We start from the raw sequence: 20,576 nt of genomic DNA on the forward strand, positions 1-20,576 counted from the left end.
TCACTTTCCAGCTCACCCTCTCAAACACGTAGATCACCTGAACGCAGCTCACTTTCCAGCTCACCCTCTCAAACACGTAGATCATCTGAACGCAGCTCACTTTCCAGCTCACCCTCTCAAACACGTAGATCACCTGAACGCAGCTCACTTTCCAGCTCACCCTCTCAAACACGTAGATCACCTGAACGCAGCTCACTTTCCAGCTCACCCTCTCAAACACGTAGATCCCCTGAACGCAGCTCACTTTCCAGCTCACCCTCTCCAACACGTAGATCCCCTGAACGCAGCTCACTTTCCAGCTCACCCTCTCAAACACGTAGATCACCTGAACGCAGCTCACTTTCCAGCTCACCCTCTCAAACACGTAGATCCCCTGAACGCAGCTCACTTTCCAACTCACGCTCTCCAACACGTAGATCCCCTGAACGCAGCTCACTTTCCAGAACGCAGCTCACTTTCCAGCTCACCCTCTCAAACACGTAGATCACCTGAACGCAGCTCACTTTCCAGCTCACCCTCTCCAACACGTAGATCACCTGAACGCAGCTCACTTTCCAGCTCACCCTCTCCAACACGTAGATCACCTGAACGCAGCTCACTTTCCAGCTCACCCTCTCAAACACGTAGATCACCTGAACGCAGCTCACTTTCCAGCTCACCCTCTCAAACACGTAGATCACCTGAACGCAGCTCACTTTCCAGCTCACCCTCTCAAACACGTAGATCACCTGAATGCAGCTCACTTTCCAGCTCACCCTCTCAAACACGTAGATCACCTGAACGCAGCTTACTTTCCAGCTCACCCTCTCAAACACGTAGATCCCCTGAACGCAGCTCACTTTCCAGCTCACCCTCTCCAACACGTAGATCCCCTGAACGCAGCTCACTTTCCAGCTCACCCTCTCAAACACGTAGATCACCTGAACGCAGCTCACTTTCCAGCTCACCCTCTCAAACACGTAGATCCCCTGAACGCAGCTCACTTTCCAACTCACCCTCTCCAACACGTAGATCCCCTGAACGCAGCTCACTTTCCAGAACGCAGCTCACTTTCCAGCTCACCCTCTCAAACACGTAGATCACCTGAACGCAGCTCACTTTCCAGCTCATCCTCTCAAACACGTAGATCACCTGAACGCAGCTCACTTTCCAGCTCACCCTCTCAAACACGTAGATCACCTGAACGCAGCTCACTTTCCAGCTCACCCTCTCAAACACGTAGATCACCTGAACGCAGCTCACTTTCCAGCTCACCCTCTCAAACACGTAGATCACCTGAACGCAGCTCACTTTCCAGCTCACCCTCTCAAACACGTAGATCACCTGAACGCAGCTCACTTTCCAGCTCACCCTCTCAAACACATAGATCCCCTGAACGCAGCTCACTTTCCAGCTCACCCTCTCAAACACGTAGATCACCTGAATGCAGCTCACTTTCCAGCTCACCCTCTCAAACACGTAGATCACCTGAACGCAGCTCACTTTCCAGCTCACCCTCTCAAACACATAGATCCCCTGAACGCAGCTCACTTTCCAGCACTTTCATAAACTCAAAGAGTTCTCTCTTTCTGATGATACAGTAATAGCATAAAGTACATGTTTAAGGGTGATACTGGCTATGTAATGTACAGTGTGTCTTGATCGGTCACTGTTGTTAGCCCAGTACAGGAATGTACCATCTACATAAGACATAATGCCAATGTTCACAGCTCAACGTGCAGAGTCATCGGTTCCTCGTGGACCACAGCCACAACATATTGGTGCTATTCCAGCACCAGCACACCTGATTCAACTAGTCAGCTAATCGTCAAACCTTTAAGTAGTGAAATCTGGTGGAACTGTTGGAGGTCTGGAGGAACGGCTTGGGAGACATTGGTTTAGAGCAGGTGTGTCAAGCTCATTTTGCCCCGAGGTCCAGAGGGCCACATTGAAAATGGGTTATGTTTCCTCGCCCTCTGGTTTAGAGGATGAGGCGTGGGGTTTGGGGAACCAAACTCACATGTTTTACATGGTATCTGACACTGATGTCTGTATATGTAATGTTGTATTTAGACAGCATATTCGTCTTGAAATGGTGAAGAACAGAGTTTGTGCTCCAGACTCTGTGGGAATAGCAGCCAGCATAACAAACCCAATACGACTTACCTGGCCAGCAGTCCCAGTAAACACAAACACTCCTTATACCCATTATATACACACCACTTAGAGGGCAGAATCCATGAAGTACCGTGCAGAGCTATTTGACTTCAAGCACAGAACATGGTCAGAAAAAGACAGATCTTGACATCGCAGCTCCTTGTCTCACACACACACACACACACACACACACACACACACACACACACACACACACACACACACACACACACACACACACACACACACACACACACACACACACTTCACTTGAGAATGTCTATGGGTAGTATAACATGGAGGTTCTACTTGGGTTGAACAAGCACTTTGTCATGGTCCCATGAAGACAGCTTCGTACTGTAGCTTGCTGATATACAGGATACTTAGAGAAGTATCAGTAACAAGTTAATGCCTTGTGGGACTAAGTAATGTCCCTCGTTCCCTGTTAAGTTATCATGGCCTGGCACTCTATAAGTGTACTTTTAAGGATTTGCATAAAGAGGGTCTACTTCCTTAATGGATGAAGTGGATAGGTGAATTTCCACTTGGCTAGACACACAACAGTGTGCATTCCTCTCTGGCCTAGAACTGCTACAGGTCCCAAATAGCACTCTATTCCCTATGATATAGTGCAGTGCTTTTGACTAGAGCACATAGGGTTCTGGTCAAAAGGAGTGTACTATACAGGGGATAGGGTACCATTTGGGATGCAGACCTAGTCTAGCACTGTGTTCTAGTGCACTACAGCATATGATGTGGGGAATCTGTCTTTCTGAAACAAGTGTCGTACCTTCTGTGTCTCTCTCTCTCCTTCCTCCTGTCGTACCTTCTGTGTGTCTCTCTCTACTTCCTCCTGCTGTACTTTCTGTGTCTCTCTCTCTTTCCTCCTGTCGTACCTTCTGCATCTCTCTCGGTCTTTCGCCCTCTCTATTCTCTCTGTCTCTCCTTCCTCCTGCCGTACCTCCACTTCTCTTTCTATTCTCTCTCTCCTTCCTCCCATCGTACCTCCACTTCTCTTTCTATTCTCTCTCTCCTTCCTCCCATCGTACCTCCACTTCTCTTTCTATTCTCTCTCTCCTTCCTCCCATCGTACCTCCACTTCTCTTTCTATTCTCTCTCTCCTTCCTCCCATCGTACCTCCACTTCTCTTTCTATTCTCTCTCTCCTTCCTCCCGTCGTACCTCCACTTCTCTTTCTATTCTCTCTCTCCTTCCTCCCATCGTACCTCCACTTCTCTTTCTATTCTCTCTCTCCTTCCTCCCATCGTACCTCCACTTCTCTTTCTATTCTCTCTCTCCTTCCTCCCATCGTACCTCCACTTCTCTTTCTATTCTCTCTCTCCTTCCTCCTGCCGTACCTCCATTTCTCTTTCTATTCTCTCTGTCCTTCCTCCCATCGTACCTCCACTTCTCTTTCTATTCTCTCTCTCCTTCCTCCCATCGTACCTCCACTTCTCTTTCTATTCTCTCTCTCCTTCCTCCTGCCGTACCTCCATTTCTCTTTCTATTCTCTCTGTCCTTCCTCCCATCGTACCTCCACTTCTCTTTCTATTCTCTCTCTCCTTCCTCCCATCGTACCTCCACTTCTCTTTCTATTCTCTCTCTCCTTCCTCCCATCGTACCTCCACTTCTCTTTCTATTCTCTCTCTCCTTCCTCCCATCGTACCTCCACTTCTCTTTCTATTCTCTCTCTCCTTCCTCCTGCCGTACCTCCATTTCTCTTTCTATTCTCTCTCTCCTTCCTCCCATCGTACCTCCACTTCTCTTTCTATTCTCTCTCTCCTTCCTCCTGTCACACCTCTCCCTCTCTCTCTCCCTCCTTCCTCACACCTCCAGTTCTCTCTCTCTCTACTCTCTCTCTCTCCCTCCTTCCTCACACCTCCAGTTTTCTGTCTCTCTACTTCTCTCTCTCTCCCCTTCCTCCAGTTATACAGCCTCAGACAGACGTTTTAATAAAGCACCTATCCAGAGAAGAGGATATGGCAACATTGATCATCAGTCTGTGGTTCCTAAAACAATCACTTCTAGCCTAAAACTAGAACCCAGAGCTTCTGACATGCAACATGGAGAGGAGAAATATTTTCCATGTTTAAGATCATTTTTTAGGAACTTCCTATTTCTGACATGTGGTTTTAGATCAGCCTTTGCTACAGCAGCTGCCATGTGGATTCACAAAGAGGAAATACAGTACGATTGTTCAAGAACAACGATTATTGAGAAATATTGCAGAAGATCAGAAGTTCTCAGACTGTTTTTCACTGTAATAGTTTGGAAATATTCATGTAGTCTTTACTGTGGCCCACAAAGAAAAAACAAATACTTCAAGCAGTGATCCAGTCTTGAGCCATTTTATTGTATCGTGTCATATTGTACATCGTGTCCCCTGATCTGTCATTGACATGGCTGATTAACTTTCTGGAACCACAATGGCTGCCCTGACACAGTCCAGGTGGGTGACACATTGGTGCTGGATGAGGTGACTTTCCCTCCCCATGCAATCTAAAGTGCTTTGAGCACATGGAAAAGTGCTATATAAATCCAATCCTTATTATACAAGATATTACTATAATATCATCATATTGTAATAATATACGAGTTTCCCTCGTACTTTGATCAGGCACAGATAGGGCCTTACCTGTGTAGAGAACATGCCCTTTGCCCTTCCAGTCTCCTAAGTGTCATTTTGGGTGGTGGTATAATTTCCCCCCCTATTCCCAGTCTGCCCTGTACTGAGATTACAAGCCCGGTTGAGAGATACGGTCACCGGTCGAGTGTCTGTCTATCTACCTAGTTTAAATACAACAGTACTTCAACAGCAGCATAACATTTGATTTAGCTTACATCATCATCAATATTGCGTCTGGTTGGCTGATAGGCAGCAGAGAGAGAGGCAGAAAGATATCAAACAATCAGGAAAATAAGTGGAGCGAGCTAACTAGCAGATTTACATCGATCACCAACATCAATGATCAGCTGATAGCCCATCCTATTTTCCCCATGTCAATCATGTCTTTAGGAAATACTGTAACTAGCTTGCTTACAATTTGTGATGAGGAGTTTGTCTTGTTGCAGAAAAAAATGCCCCCTGAAAGGTCTGTGGACGGCCCTGACTTTGAGCATCTGGAAAAGTGCTTTATAATATCCATCCAAACAATCAGTCAGTATCTCACCTGACAGACCCCACTGATGCACATATCCAGGGCGTCGGCCCGGCAACGTGTTCCGTCTAGAACCTTAGGTGCCAGCTCCACCGTTAGGCTCCTCCCCCGCGCCTGGCACCGCAGGGCGCACGCAGCCGAGGGTTCATAGGGCACGGGAATCCACTCGTATACCATTCCCTGGTACCTGATGTCATTGTGGGCGGAGCACTGCTGGGCTCGGAAGTCTCCCGACTCGACGGGACAGTCCTGGGGAAGAAGGGAGGAGAGGAAAGAAAAGGAAGATAGAGAAGGATAAGATGGCTCGGCAGAGGGAACAAACAGAAGAGATAACAGCTAACAGTGGGGCAAAAAATTATTTAGTCAGCCACCAATTGTGCAAGTTCTCCCACTTAAAAAGATGAGAGAGGCCTGTAATTTTCATCATAGGTACACTTCAACTATGACAGACAAAATGAGAAAAAACGTCCAGAAAATCACATTGTAGGATTTTAAATTGATTTATTTGCAAATTATGGTGGAAAATAAGTATTTGGTCACCTACAAACAAGCAAGATTTCTGGCTCTCACAGACCTGTAACTTCTTCTTTAAGAGGCTCCTCTGTCCTCCACTCGTTGCCTGTATTAATGGCACCTGTTTGAACAACCTCAAACAGTCACACTCCAAACTCCACTATGGCCAAGACCAAAGAGCTGTCAAAGGACACCAGAAACAAAATTGTAGACCTGCACCAGGCTGGGAAGACTGCATCTGCAATAGGTAAGCAGCTTGGTTTGAAGAAATCAACTGTGGGAGCAATTATTAGGAAATGGAAGACATACAAGACCACTGATAATCTCCCTCGATCTGGGGCTCCACTCAAGATCTTACCCAGTGGGATCAAAATGATCACAAGAACGGTGAGCAAAAATCCCAGAACCACACGGGGGGACCTAGTGAATGACCTGCAGAGAGCTGGGACCAAAGTAACAAAGCCTACCATCAGTAACACACTATGCCCCCAGGGACTCAAATCCTGCAGTGCCAGACGTGTCCCCCTGCTTAAGCCAGTACATGTCCAGGCCCGTCTGAAGTTTGCTAGAGAGCATTTGGATGATCCAGAAGAAGATTGGGAGAATGTCATATGGTCAGATGAAACCAAAATATAACTTTTTGGTAAAAACTCAACTCGTTGTGTTTGGAGGACAAAGAATGCTGAGTTGCATCCAAAGAACACCATACCTACTGTGAAGCATGAAACATCATGCTTTGGGGCTGTTTTTCTGCAAAGGGACCAGGACGACTGATCCGTGTAAAGGAAAGAATGAATGGGGCCATGTATCGTGAGATTTAGAGTGAAAACCTCCTTCCATCAGCAAGGGCATTGAAGATGAAACGTGGCTGGGTCTTTCATTATGACAATGATCCCAAACACACCTCCCGGGCAACGAAGTTGTGGCTTCGTAAGAAGCATTTCAAGGTCCTGGAGTGGCCTAGCCAGTCTCCAGATCTCAACCCCATAGAAAATGTTTGGAGGGAGTTGAAAGTCCGTGTTGCCCAGCAACAGCCCCAAAACATCACTGCTCTAGAGGAGATCTGCATGGAGGAATGGGCCAAAATACCAGCAACAGTGGGTGAAAACCTTGTGAAGACTTACAGAAAACGTTTGACCTCTGTCATTGCCAACAAAGGGTATATAACAAAGTATTGAGATAAACTTTTGTTATTGACCAAATACTTATTTTCCACCATAATTTGCAAATAAATTCATGGATTTTTTTCTCATTTTGTCTGTCATAGTTGAAGTGTACCGATGATGAAAATTACAGGCCTCTCTCATCTTTTTAAGTGGGAGAACTTGCACAATTGGTGGCTGACTAAACACTTTTTTGCCCCACTGTACATGTGGAAGACCCAACTCTTTGCCAACAGCGAGCCTTTACTAAGTCTCTCCTTAGGCCTTGCTTTACGCGCACACACACACAGACACGCACACACACGCACAGACACACACACGCACAGACACACACAGACGCACAGACGCACGCAGACAGACAGACGCACACGCACACACACACACACAGACACACCCTCCCTCTCTTTCTCATTGAACTACATGCATGGGTTTCTCTCTCTCTCTTGCTTTGTTGATATCCATCTCTTTCACACCGGGAGCGGTGGTCTAAATATTATGCTGGGAACTCATCCCACTGGTCATGATTGAAATCATAGCTAGTCTGCAATACATTCCAGACACAAACCACCTCAATAGAGTAATAGAAACAGTACAGACTAGTCTATCTTTGATTCAAATGCTGTGAGAACGACTGTGGTTCCGCTGCTGAGAATAGACTGAAGGCATGTTGATATGAGCTTGTTTTCTTCTATTCATTGATGGAACGTATGATTTTACCATGAGGTCACCCACAGTGCTGAACATGACTGTCAAATACAGTGGCGACTGACAATATTGAGCCAGTGCTTCTCACTGTTACCAGCAAAGTTATAAGCTGGAATAGAAAAGTTATAATATATTACCAGTTATAAACTGGAATAGGACTAATAACAAGTTATATGTGTTACATTCATAAGCTTTGGAAATGACTCTGTTGTAGTCTGTTGAGGCTTCATAGCGTAGACTAGACTTACCATGTTACTGCACGTTCTGTAGCGGATATTCTTGCCTTCACAGTTCCTACAAAGCAAAATAACAAACCAACATTGTTAGTACAAATTGAAACCAACGGTTTACAAGGAAATGGTTTGGGCTTGAGTGTGATGGTTAATAAAAAGGTTGATTTGTGACGGGAAAGCTATATAACACACACCATATCAAACACGTATAATAGAATAGCTTAATATCCCTCGGGGAAATCTGTTTTGTAACAAAGAAAAGCACCATTACACAGAAACGTCTACAACAACAGTGGTGTTTTGTTAGTTTCTTGGGAAGGTTCAGGAGTTACACCTTTGTGAGTCTGGAGGATCGTGGCTGGAGTCAAATCGGGACTGACAGACATTTCATCCTGAATTATAGCTGCCTGTCTCAGACACACACACACACACACACACACACACACACACACACACACACACCTGTCAGACCAAACCACGCTTCATCTGCCAACGATCAGATCTCATCGAGCCAACGACCGTCTCAGGACCCCCTCTGGGCTTAAACAAGCAAATCAACCTCTCTCACACAACAAACACGCACACACACACACACTCTGACACCCTCCCACACACACACACTAATCGGTTCACCTCACTCTGTCAAAACCAACTCCTGCCTCGTCTGAAATCCACCATAGCGTAACACTCCATTCCCTCCCCCTTCCTACACCGTATGGACACGCTACAAAATCTGTTCCACCTTGTTAGAAACGATAACTGCAGCCCATCACCCAGTGTGTGTTAACTTCCACTTCGCCACATTTCTCATTCTCACCCCCGGGGGTAGAATAACATTGGTCTAAACTGGTAGCAGCTCATTTGTTCGGGGCAATGCCCCAAATGGCACCCTATTCCCTACACAGTGCACTACTTTTGACCAGAGCCTTATGGGCCCTGGTCAAAAGTAGTACACTACATTGGGAATAGGATGCCATTTGGGACGCAAAGCGGATGTTAAAAAGCTTCAGTCTAATCGTCCATTAGGTTGAACGGGGAGTTGGAGACCACACTATGGCCATTCAGCCTGCTCCAAGGAAAAGCAGGCACTGAGGCAGAGTAGGAATGTCTCTGTCTTAACGAACCAATTAATGTCTTTCCCTCATCGAGATGAATCACTCATCCACACTGGGTTATACGTATAGGCTGGAGACAGGCACATACACATGCATACAGACATACACGGACACACACACGGACATGCACGCAGAGCCACAAGCACACACACACACGGCTGTGTGTAGACCATGCTTTCAGGGTCTAGGAATGTCTATGAGGTGGCTATTTGTCTTCTAGCGGACAAACAGAGAGCAAAAGTCCACAGACATGAGGAAGGATAGGCAGCACTGTGTCTAATGGTGTAGGGTGAAGTTGCCCCTTGACACTGATCTTGGGTCAGTGTTGCGTTTTCTCCACTATTAGTTAAGGTTAGGGGGAGGGGAAACTGATCCTAGATCTGTACCTAGGGGCAAACTTCACCCCGGAGCGTGTCTAACAGAGTAAACCAAATCTAGCATTATCAGGTGTGTAAGTGCTGGGTAGGAACAAAAGCCTGCATACCCTGCAGCTCTCCAGGACCGGGATTGAAAAGAATAGTGCTGCTCTAATTCAAGTCTAGACAGATATTCCTAGACAGATATTTCCTCCCAGTCACTGGATGTTTCTATAAGGACAGATGAAGTTAGCAGGAGTCTGGGGGGGAGGGGCCTTAGAGAAGACAAGGCGCTGGGCACACAGCGTCTGACATCCAAGAGCAACATGGGGCCAGACACTACCCCAGTTTGTCTGTGTATCTCTCTCTCTCTCTGTGTGTGTGTGTGTGTGTGTGTGTGTGTGTGTGTGTGTGTGTGTGTGTGTGTGTGTGTGTGTGTGTGTGTGTGTGTGTGTGTGTGTGTGTGTGTGTGTGTGTGTGTATGTGTGTGTGCGTGAGTGTGTGCGTGAGTGCGTGCGTGAGTGTATCTCTCTCTGTGTGTGTGTGCGTGCGTGTGTGTGTGTGTGCGTGTGTGTGTGTGTGAGTGCGTGTGTGTGTGCGTGCATGAGTGTGTCTCTCTGTGTGTGTGTGTTTTATGTCTGGAGTAAGCTGGAGTGGGGCAGGGAGAAAGAGATGACAGTAGACTTAAGGTGTTCTCTGCAGTCTTTCTATGTTCCCCTTCATCTACACAGGCAGTTCTTCTGCTGGCTTAACCCTAACACCTGACACACACACACACACACAATCCCAGTGCGCTCGAGCAGGTGTGTTGGCTGATGCAGGGAATGGGAGATATTGCTCAAATAACTGTGTAAATCTCCCTGTGGGGGAAGCAGGCAAATCAAGCCCACAATCACTTCCAGACTTCTACACTCATTTAATCAATGAAGGGAAGTCAGGACAGAGGTCTGAGGCTGTGTTTCAAATGGTACACTATTACCTATAAAGTGCACTACATTTGGGGAAAATAATCTGATTGGTGAACTGGAATAATTGTTATCTCATCAACAACCCCTAAAGACTTACAGATATGGCCACTTATCATTCAGTTAAGTTGTGTTCCAAATGGCACCCTATTCCCTACTGTATATAGTGCATACAGTGCCTTCAGAAGTCATCAAAAGTCATGCATGCGCAACTATGAGGCAAAACAAACATGATGACACAACCGGCTCCACGCATGTGTCTGCATGAGCCATCATGCGCATGTTGAGTTTGTCTATCCCCACCAGACTCGATCAGGACACGCATGTTGAGTTTGTCTATCCCCACCAGACTCGATCAGGACACGCATGTTGAGTTTGTCTATCCCCACCAGACTCGATCAGGACACGCATGTTGAGTTTGTCTATCCCCACCAGACTCGATCAGGACACGCATGTTGAGTTTGTCTATCCCCACCAGACTCGATCAGGACACGCATGTTGAGTTTGTCTATCCCCACCACTCGATCAGGACACGCATGTTGAGTTTGTCTATCCCCACCAGACTCGATCAGGACATGCAGGTTGAGTTTGTCTATCCCCACCAGACTCGATCAGGACACGCATGTTGAGTTTGTCTATCCCCACCAGACTCGATCAGGACACGCAGGTTGAGTTTGTCTATCCCCACCAGACTCGATCAGGACACGCATGTTGAGTTTGTCTATCCCCACCAGACTCGATCAGGACACGCATGTTGAGTTTGTCTATCCCCACCAGACTCGATCAGGACACGCATGTTGAGTTTGTCTATCCCCACCAGACTCGATCAGGACACGCAGGTTCAGATATCAAAATGCAACTCTGAACCAACTATATTAATTTGGGAACAGGTCAAAACACATATGAAACATTCATTCCCATTTAGCTAGTTTGCTGATGCTAGATCATTTGTCCTGGGAGATAAACATTGGGTTGTTATTTTAACTGAAATGTACAATGTCCTTTTTTTGCTGGATCTTTGTAGAATTTAGACCAATTTTGAGTCACACAAATGTGTGTTTTCTACTCCAACAATTAATTCATGGATAAAAGGGGAATCCTAGTTAGTTTCTAGTAATCTCTCTTTTATGGCAGTTGGCAACCAACTTTAAGGTGCATTACTGTAACCAACTGCACTGGAGTGTGGACCTCATTCATTTTTCAATCACCGATGTAGGGATATGCTCCTAAAAACCAATGAGGAGATGGGAGAGGCAGGACTTGCAGCGCGTCATGCATGTAAAATAGAATCAGGTTCTATTTCAGCACCTAGCTACGCAGACGCTTGTTGACGCGCGCAAACAGTTTGGATGAATGACTGAATAACATGTATGTGCACATTTATTTTGCAATGCTAGCGCACGCAACGCAAGCAGTGCGGTCAGCATGTTAGATTGTTGATAACATGTAAACTATATTTGGTATCCAATATTTATTGAAACATAAATACAATTGCACAATAATCACTTGTCTCTCAAATTCATCATTACAGTTATTGGTCAGCTAGCTAGTAAATGTTTTCCCATATTAGCATAAACATGACATTAGTCAAAAGACATGATATCAAGAACAAACGTAAGGAACAAATTAATACATAAAATATGTATCTCATTATCACCACATAAATGTTTTTTTGTCTATACACACAATAGGCACCTCATCAAGAAGCCCTGTTGCTGTGTTGACTGCAATGTGCTTATGGGGAATTTAAGCCCTGAACAATGGCTGACAGGCATCCCTGTCTCCCAGGCTGCGTGGCACACCCAAGACCACGGCCAATCTCATGCAAGGAACAACGCAGCTAACTTGGTTAGTATTATGAGCTAGCTAGTTAGGTAGGTAGTCTTGTTAGCTATCTAGCTAGCTTGTTTTCTATGCTGGTTGTTAGCTTGCATAGCTTATACTGTACGTGTATAATTATAAGGGACACTTCATGTTTCGTGGATAAAATGTATATTTTTCAGTGGGTGAGCTCCATTCCTGACAGGCTGTAAAACATGAAGTGTACCTTACAATTATAAACATATAAATTATGCAAGCTAACAACCAGCATAGATAACTAGCTAGCTAGCTCACTCACAAGACTAGCCAAGTTAGCTGTGTTGTTGCTTGCATGCGATTGGCTGTGGGGTGCGGCAAGCTGCCTGTCAGGCATCGCTCAGGGCTTAAATGACCCACGAGGGCTAAGATGGCCCCACGACCTCATAGCTCAACACACAGACTTCTGCCCCATTGAAGCGTGTGTATCGTTTTCGTAACGTTGTCAGCTAACCCATCTATAGTGCACTACTTTTGACCAGGGCCCAAAGTCTGGTAAAAAGGAATGCACTGCGTAGCGAAACGGGTGTCACTTGGGACGTAGCAGAACTATGTCAAAAAGTAAGATAAACAACAGTCATATGTATTGTAGTAACACCACTTCCTATTGCATTAACACAAGATACCCTTGTCAATGTCTTTGAAAGGCCAAAGAGAGGGACGTTAAAAAGGAAAGATATACATCTGTGTCCCATCAGTAACCCTACACCCCTCTGAGCACCACTCTTAACACACAGGAAACATTCAATTGAGCAACGATGATCCCAATTTGACAGAGCAGGGTAATAAAATCTCCCCTGAATCCGTCCAAAGGTCAATACTGTGTGTGTGTGTAATTGTCTTCTCCCTGTTTCTATTATAAATGGATACAGGATTCATTCCATAATCACTGTTGCCAATTAACCCTGTTTAGTAGCTCTATCGTTTTATTAGTATTTTTATATTTGTGCTGTTGTAAACCATTTTACTTTTCACATTTCAGTCATTTAGCAGACACTCTTGTCCAGAACAACTTACAGTAGTGAGTGCATACATTTCCATACCTTTTCGTACTGATCACCCGTGGGAATTGAACACACAACCCTGGCATTGTCATGCTCTACCAACTGAGCCACATGGGTATGATTTTGGCAGAGTAATTTCCCAACACTAAGGTGATACACAGGTTGAGTAGTGTTCAGAACAATGGAGAATAATACCAATGTTGTGCTAGGAGGGATGTGTGTGTCTACGTGTGTCTGTGTGTCTGTCTGTTCCTCTGTTTGTCTGTATGCGTCTGCGTGTAGTTCCAGGAGTAAACTCACTATCATTAGGATGCAATGTGTCGTAGATTGGATATAATGTGAATGACTGGCAGCTCTTCTCCCATAAAGTTGACCCTTGTTGCTCTCTAAAGAGAATGTAAACTGTAGCATCTAATGATTTACAGGATTTAACCTCCCATCCTCCCCAGGATCTAATCTCCCATCCTCCCCAGGATCTAACCTCTCAACCTCCCCAGGATTTAATCTCCCATCCTCCCCAGGATCTAATCTCCCATCCTCCCCAGGATCTAACCTCCCATCCTCCCCAGGATCTAACCTCCCATCCTCCCCAGGATCTAACCTCCCATCCTCCCCAGGATCTAATCTCCCATCCTCCCCAGGATCTAACCTCCCATCCTCCCCAGGATCTAACCTCCCATCCTCCCCAGGATCTAATCTCCCATCCTCCCCAGGATCTAACCTCCCATCCTCCCCAGGATCTAACCTCCCATCCTCCCCAGGATCTAACCTCCCATCCTCCCCAGGATCTAATCTCCCATCCTCCCCAGGATCTAACCTCCCATCCTCCCCAGGATCTAATCTCCCATCCTCCCCAGGATCTAACCTCCCATCCTCCCCAGGATCTAACCTCCCATCCTCCCCAGGATCTAATCTCCCATCCTCCCCAGGATCTAACCTCCCATCCTCCCCAGGATCTAATCTCCCATCCTCCCCAGGATCTAACCTCCCATCCTCCCCAGGATCTAACCTCCCATCCTCCCCAGGATGTAACCTCCCATCCTCCCCAGGATAGAACCTCCCATCCTCCCCAGGATAGAACCTCCCATCCTCCCCAGGAATGTGTGTGTGATACTGACCCTCCGTTGAGACACCTGCGTAGAGAGTACGAGGCCCCGCCTCCACAGGTGCGTGAGCAGTCGCTCCAGGTGCCCCATGCATCCCAGCCACTGTCCCCGTCCTCATCTGATCCAGTCATACGAGACGCCTGAGAGAGAGAGGGGAAAGAGGTTAGAGTATACCTTACACATGCATGGCACGCACGCATGTACGCACACACACACACAAATAAGCACACACACAATAACACAAAAAACGTGCTACTATGTGTTATTGGAGTGAATTGGGGGGGTAGCCTTGGCTGAACTTGGGAGTTTGAAGAAAAATAATCAGATTTTTCTTACAGTCCCTGGAAATGTGTCTTTTGCTTTTTGACCAAACACCATAAGACCCACACAACTCTGAGGGGCTAGAAACACAGGTGCTGCTTGTCATTCCAACACGTGTTGTTATGACAAGAGAATCAAGCTGCTTTTCTAAATCACAAGGGCCTAATCCCAAACTGCTTGTCTAGATCACTAGGGCCTAATCCCAAAATGCTTTTCTAAATCACAAGGGCCTAATCCCAAACTGCTTGTCTAGATCACTAGGGCCTAATCCCAAAATGCTTTTCTAAATCACAAGGGCCTAATCCCAAACTGCTTGTCTAGATCACTAGGGCCTAATCCCAAACTGCTTTTCTAAATCACAAGGGCCTAATCCCAAACTGCTTGTCTATATCACTAGGGCCTAATCCCAAACTGCTTGTCTAAATCACAAGGGCCTAATCCCAAACTGCTTGTCTAGATCACTAGGGCCTAAACCCAAACTGCTTGTCTAGATCACTAGGGCCTAATCCCAAACTGCTTGTCTAGATCACTAGGGCCTAATCCCAAACTGCTTGTCTAGATCACTAGGGCCTAATCCCAAACTGCTTGTCTAGATCACTAGGGCCTAATCCCAAACTGCTTGTCTAGATCACTAGGGCCTAATCCCAAACTGCTTGTCTAGATCACTAGGGCCTAATCCCAAACTGCTTGTCTAGATCACTAGGGCCTAATCCCAAACTGCTTGTCTAGATCACTAGGGCCTAATCCCAAACTGCTTGTCTAGATCACTAGGGCCTAAACCCAAACTGCTTGTCTAGATCACTAGGTCCTAAACCCAAATCGACCCTATGCCCTATGCACTTGTGGAGATCAGAGAGGATTTGACAGATGTAAGTCATTTGGAAATAGCTCCAATGTGCCCTCTGATAGGCGAGGGGGAAGTTTCCATACATTGCTTTTACCAATCAAATCGTCTCAGATCTCCACATGTGCATATCGCGCAGGGGGCTTGGATTGCAGCATATTCTATGGAAATACCTTTTCGCAAAACCCTCATCAGTGAGCATGATCATGGATTTCAGAAGATGAAAATAGGGATCATTAATATTATTAAACAGCTGTTATTGCATTGCTGTTATTAAACAGCTGTTATTAAATGGCGGTTATTAAATGGCTGTTATTAAATGACTGTTATTAAATGGCTGTTATTGCATGGCTGTTATTAAATGGCTGTTATTAAATGGCTGTTATTAAATGACTGTTATTACATGGCTGTTATTAAACAGCTGTTATTAAATGGCTGTTATTAAATGACTGTTATTAAATGGCTGTTATTGCATGGCTGTTATTAAATGGCTGTTATTAAACGGCTGTTATTAAATGGTCTGTTATTAAACAGCTGTTACTACATGGCTGTTATTAAACAGCTGTTACTACACGGCTGTTACTGCACGGCTGTTACTGCACGGCTGTTATTACACGGCTGTTACTACACGGCTGTTACTACACGGCTGTTACTGCACGGCTGTTACTGCACGGCTGTTACTACACGGCTGTTACTACACGGCTGTTACTGCACGGCTGTACTGCACGGCTGTTACTGCACGGCTGTTACTGCACGGCTGTTACTACACGGCTGTTACTACACGGCTGTTACTACACGGCTGTTACTGCACGGCTGTTACTACACGGCTGTTACTGCACGGCTGTTACTACACGGCTGTTACTACACGGCGGTTACTACACGGCTGTTACTGCATGGCTGTTACTGCATGGCTGTTACTGCACGGCTGTTACTACACGGCTGTTATTGCACGGCTGTTACTGCACGGCTGTTACTGCACGGCTGTTACTACACGGCTGTTACTGCATGGCTGTTACTGCACGGCTGTTACTGCACGGCTGTTACTACACGGCTGTTACTGCACGGCTGTTACTGCATGGCTGTTACTGCACGGCTGTTACTGCACAGCTGTTACTGCACGGCTGTTACTACACGGCTGTTACTGCACGGCTGTTACTACACGGCTGTTACTACACGGCTGTTACTACACGGCTGTTACTACACGGCTGTTACTGCACGGCTGTTACTGCACGGCTGTTACTACACGGCTGTTACTACACGGCTGTTACTGCATGGCTGTTACTACACGGCTGTTACTACACAGCTGTTACTACACGGCTGTTACCACACAACTGTTATTACATGGCTATTATTAAACGGCTGTTACTAAATGGCTGTTATTAAATAGCTGTTATTACATAGCTGTTATTAAACAGCTGTTATTAAATGACTGTTATTACATGGCTGTTATTAAACAGCTGTTATTACATGGCTGTTATTACATGGCTGTTATTACATGGCTTATATTAAACAGCCGAATAACCCTGTTATTCTCCTGGCTGTGTGTTATGAGCGTATTAAAGCCCAGGTGAGTGAGAGGGTTCTCCTGGCTGTGTGTTATGAGCGTATTAAAGCCCAGGTGAGTGAGAGGGTTCTCCTGGCTGTGTGTTATGAGCGTATTAAAGCCCAGGTGAATGAGAGGGTTCTCCTGGCTGTGTGTTATGAGCGTATTAAAGCCCAGGTGAGTGAGAGGGTTCTCAGGTGTGTGTGTGTGTGTGTGTGTTATGAGCGTATTAAAGCCCAGGTGAATGAGAGGGTTCTCCTGGCTGTGTGTTATGAGCGTATTAAAGCCCAGGTGAATGAGAGGGTTCTCCTGGCTGTGTGTTATGAGCGTATTAAAGCCCAGGTGAATGAAAGGGTTCTCCTGGCTGTGTGTTATGAGCGTATTAAAGCCCAGGTGAGTGAGAGGGTTCTCCTGGCTGTGTGTTATGAGCGTATTAAAGCCCAGGTGAATGAGAGGGTTCTCCTGGCTGTGTGTTATGAGCGTATTAAAGCCCAGGTGAATGAGAGGGTTCTCCTGGCTGTGTGTTATGAGCGTATTAAAGCCCAGGTGAATGAAAGGGTTCTCCTGGCTGTGTGTTATGAGTATATTAAAGCCCAGGTGAATGAGAGGGTTCTCCTGGCTGTGTGTTATGAGCATATTAAAGCCCAGGTGAATGAGAGGGTTCTCCTGGCTGTGTGTTATGAGTGTATTAAAGCCCAGGTGAGTGAGAGGGTTCTCCTGGCTGTGTGTTATGAGCATATTAAAGCCCAGGTGAATGAGAGTGTTCTCCTGGCTGTGTGTTATGAGCGTATTAAAGCCCAGGTGAATGAAAGGGTTCTCCTGGCTGTGTGTTATGAGCGTATTAAAGCCAGGTGAATGAGAGGGTTCTCCTGGCTGTGTGTTATGAGCGTATTAAAGCCCAGGTGAATGAGAGGGTTCTCCTGGCTGTGTGTTATGAGCGTATTAAAGCCCAGGTGAATGAGAGGGTTCTCCTGGCTGTGTGTTATGAGCGTATTAAAGCCCAGGTGAATGAAAGGGTTCTCCTGGCTGTGTGTTATGAGTATATTAAAGCCCAGGTGAATGAGAGGGTTCTCCTGGCTGTGTGTTATGAGCATATTAAAGCCCAGGTGAATGAGAGGGTTCTCCTGGCTGTGTGTTATGAGCATATTAAAGCCCAGGTGAATGAGAGGGTTCTCCTGGCTGTGTGTTATGAGCGTATTAAAGCCCAGGTGAGTGAGAGGGTTCTCCTGGCTGTGTGTTATGAGCATATTAAAGCCCAGGTGAATGAGAGGGTTCTCCTGGCTGTGTGTTATGAGCGTATTAAAGCCCAGGTGAATGAGAGGGTTCTCCTGGCTGTGTGTTATGAGCATATTAAAGCCCAGGTGAATGAGAGGGTTCTCCTGGCTGTGTGTTATGAGCGTATTAAAGCCCAGGTGAGTGAGAGGGTTCTCCTGGCTGTGTGTTATGAGCATATTAAAGCCCAGGTGAATGAGAGGGTTCTCCTGGCTGTGTGTTATGAGCGTATTAAAGCCCAGGTGAATGAAAGGGTTCTCCTGGCTGTGTGTTATGAGCGTATTAAAGCCCAGGTGAATGAGAGGGTTCTCCTGGCTGTGTGTTATGAGCGTATTAAAGCCAGGTGAATGAGAGGGTTCTCCTGGCTGTGTGTTATGAGCGTATTAAAGCCCAGGTGAATGAAAGGGTTCTCCTGGCTGTGTGTTATGAGCGTATTAAAGCCCAGGTGAGTGAGAGGGTTCTCCTGGCTGTGTGTTATGAGCATATTAAAGCCCAGGTGAATGAGAGGGTTCTCCTGGCTGTGGGTTATGAGCATATTAAAGCCCAGGTGAATGAGAGGGTTCTCCTGGCTGTGTGTTATGAGCGTATTAAAGCCCAGGTGAGTGAGAGGGTTCTCCTGGCTGTGTGTTATGAGCATATTAAAGCCCAGGTGAATGAGAGGGTTCTCCTGGCTGTGTGTTATGAGCATATTAAAGCCCAGGTGAATGAGAGGGTTCTCCTGGCTGTGTGTTATGAGCGTATTAAAGCCCAGGTGAATGAAAGGGTTCTCCTGGCTGTGTGTTATGAGCGTATTAAAGCCCAGGTGAGTGAGAGGGTTCTCCTGGCTGTATCTCACCAAAATAGGAAAGTTGGTTTCCTGTGGCTCAGTGATGTCAAAGCAGACCTCTAGTGTCATAGAGAGACGTAATATGACACTGTGTGTGGTGTGTGTGTGTGTGTGTGTGTGTGTGTGTGTGTGTGTGTGTGTGTGTGTGTGTCAGAGAATCTGATGTGTTTTTCAGGGAGACCAGGCCCAGTAGACAACTCAACCTTCTTGGGACTATCTCACACTGTGCCCTTCATTTTAGTATCACCAGACCTCACAACTGGAAATATGTATTTACTTTGAACTATCAATACTGTGTCTGCATCCCAAACCGCACCGTTTTCCTTATATAGTGCACTACTTTTAACCATAGGGCCTTGGTCAAAAGTAGTGCACTATGTAGGGAATAGGTATGCCATTTGGGAAACAGAATGTTATTTCTGGATGAGAGTGGACATAGACCTTCTACAGAGCATTTCTCTGGGCGGAGTTTAAATTGCTAACACAGGAAAATGTCTAATTCTTTTGACATTGTTTATTTATGCCTGGTTACTGATGGTAGAATGTCTTACAGTACATTCCTCTGACGGTCTTATTTCAATCTCTCTTCCAGACCCCAAATCACCCCTGACCTTGGATGAAATCAGACCGGTCGCCATTCTAGAATGTTTCTCTCCTCATATGCAGTACACACATAGGCACATACTGTACACACATAGGCACATACTGTACACACATAGGCACATACTGTACACACATAGGCACATACTGTACACACATAGGCACATACTGTAACACCAACCAGATGCAGACATGTGCACGCGCAGACAGACAGACAGACAGACGACAGGCAGGGCAGGCAGGCAGGCAGGCAGGCAGGCAGGCAGGGCACACACTTTATTTATTTAACTAGCCAAGTCAGTAAAGAAGAAATTCTTATTTACAATGATGACCTAGGAACAGTGGGTTAACTGGTCTAGGAACAGTGGGTTAACTGGTCTAGGAACAGTGGGTTAACTGGTCTAGGAACAGTGGGTTAACTGGTCTAGGAACAGTGGGTTAACTGGTCTAGGAACAGTGGGTTAACTGGTCTAGGAACAGTGGGTTAACTGGTCTAGGAACAGTGGGTTAACTGCCTTGTTCAGTGACAGAACGACAGATTTTTGTCTGATTTTTGTCTGTCCGTCCGTCCGTCTGGATCTGATTCTGAAACCCCTTGCTATTGTTTGACTTCCAACCCCCAGACTGGACCAAAGCAGGCTTATGAGATACATTTTCAGTCAACTTACTAATGGAATGAGAGACCACCTTTTGTTACTAAGCTGGCTGGAAGCTGACATCCAACAGTAATAACATTGTGATGAGGAGAATCTGTCCGGGACGTTTTGGCTGAGACGACTGGCTCGCTCTATTGTGTCAGTTCTGAATAGCTCTGTATCAGCATTCTGTAGCCATTTCCACTGACCAGATTAGTGATCACC

General features: G+C 46.1%; 1 protein-coding gene across 1 annotated transcript in view; it reads right to left on the reverse strand.

The window, feature by feature from the left end:
• Positions 1-14,447, reverse strand: part of LOC109876603 (ADAMTS-like protein 3) — a 43,712-nt gene extending 29,265 nt beyond the window's left edge. The window contains exons 1-3 of the mRNA XM_031818745.1: positions 14,323-14,447; positions 7,923-7,968; positions 5,306-5,542 (exon numbers count right to left, since the gene is read on the reverse strand). Coding sequence (XP_031674605.1) covers positions 5,306-5,542; positions 7,923-7,968; positions 14,323-14,441 — 402 coding nt within the window. The 5' untranslated portion in view covers positions 14,442-14,447. The remainder of the gene's footprint in view (positions 1-5,305; positions 5,543-7,922; positions 7,969-14,322) is intronic.
• Between the last annotated feature and the right edge of the window lie 6,129 nt (positions 14,448-20,576).

This window comes from Oncorhynchus kisutch, unplaced genomic scaffold, assembly GCF_002021735.2.
Source record: "Oncorhynchus kisutch isolate 150728-3 unplaced genomic scaffold, Okis_V2 scaffold1601, whole genome shotgun sequence".
NCBI classification, from domain to species: Eukaryota; Metazoa; Chordata; class Actinopteri; order Salmoniformes; family Salmonidae; genus Oncorhynchus; species Oncorhynchus kisutch.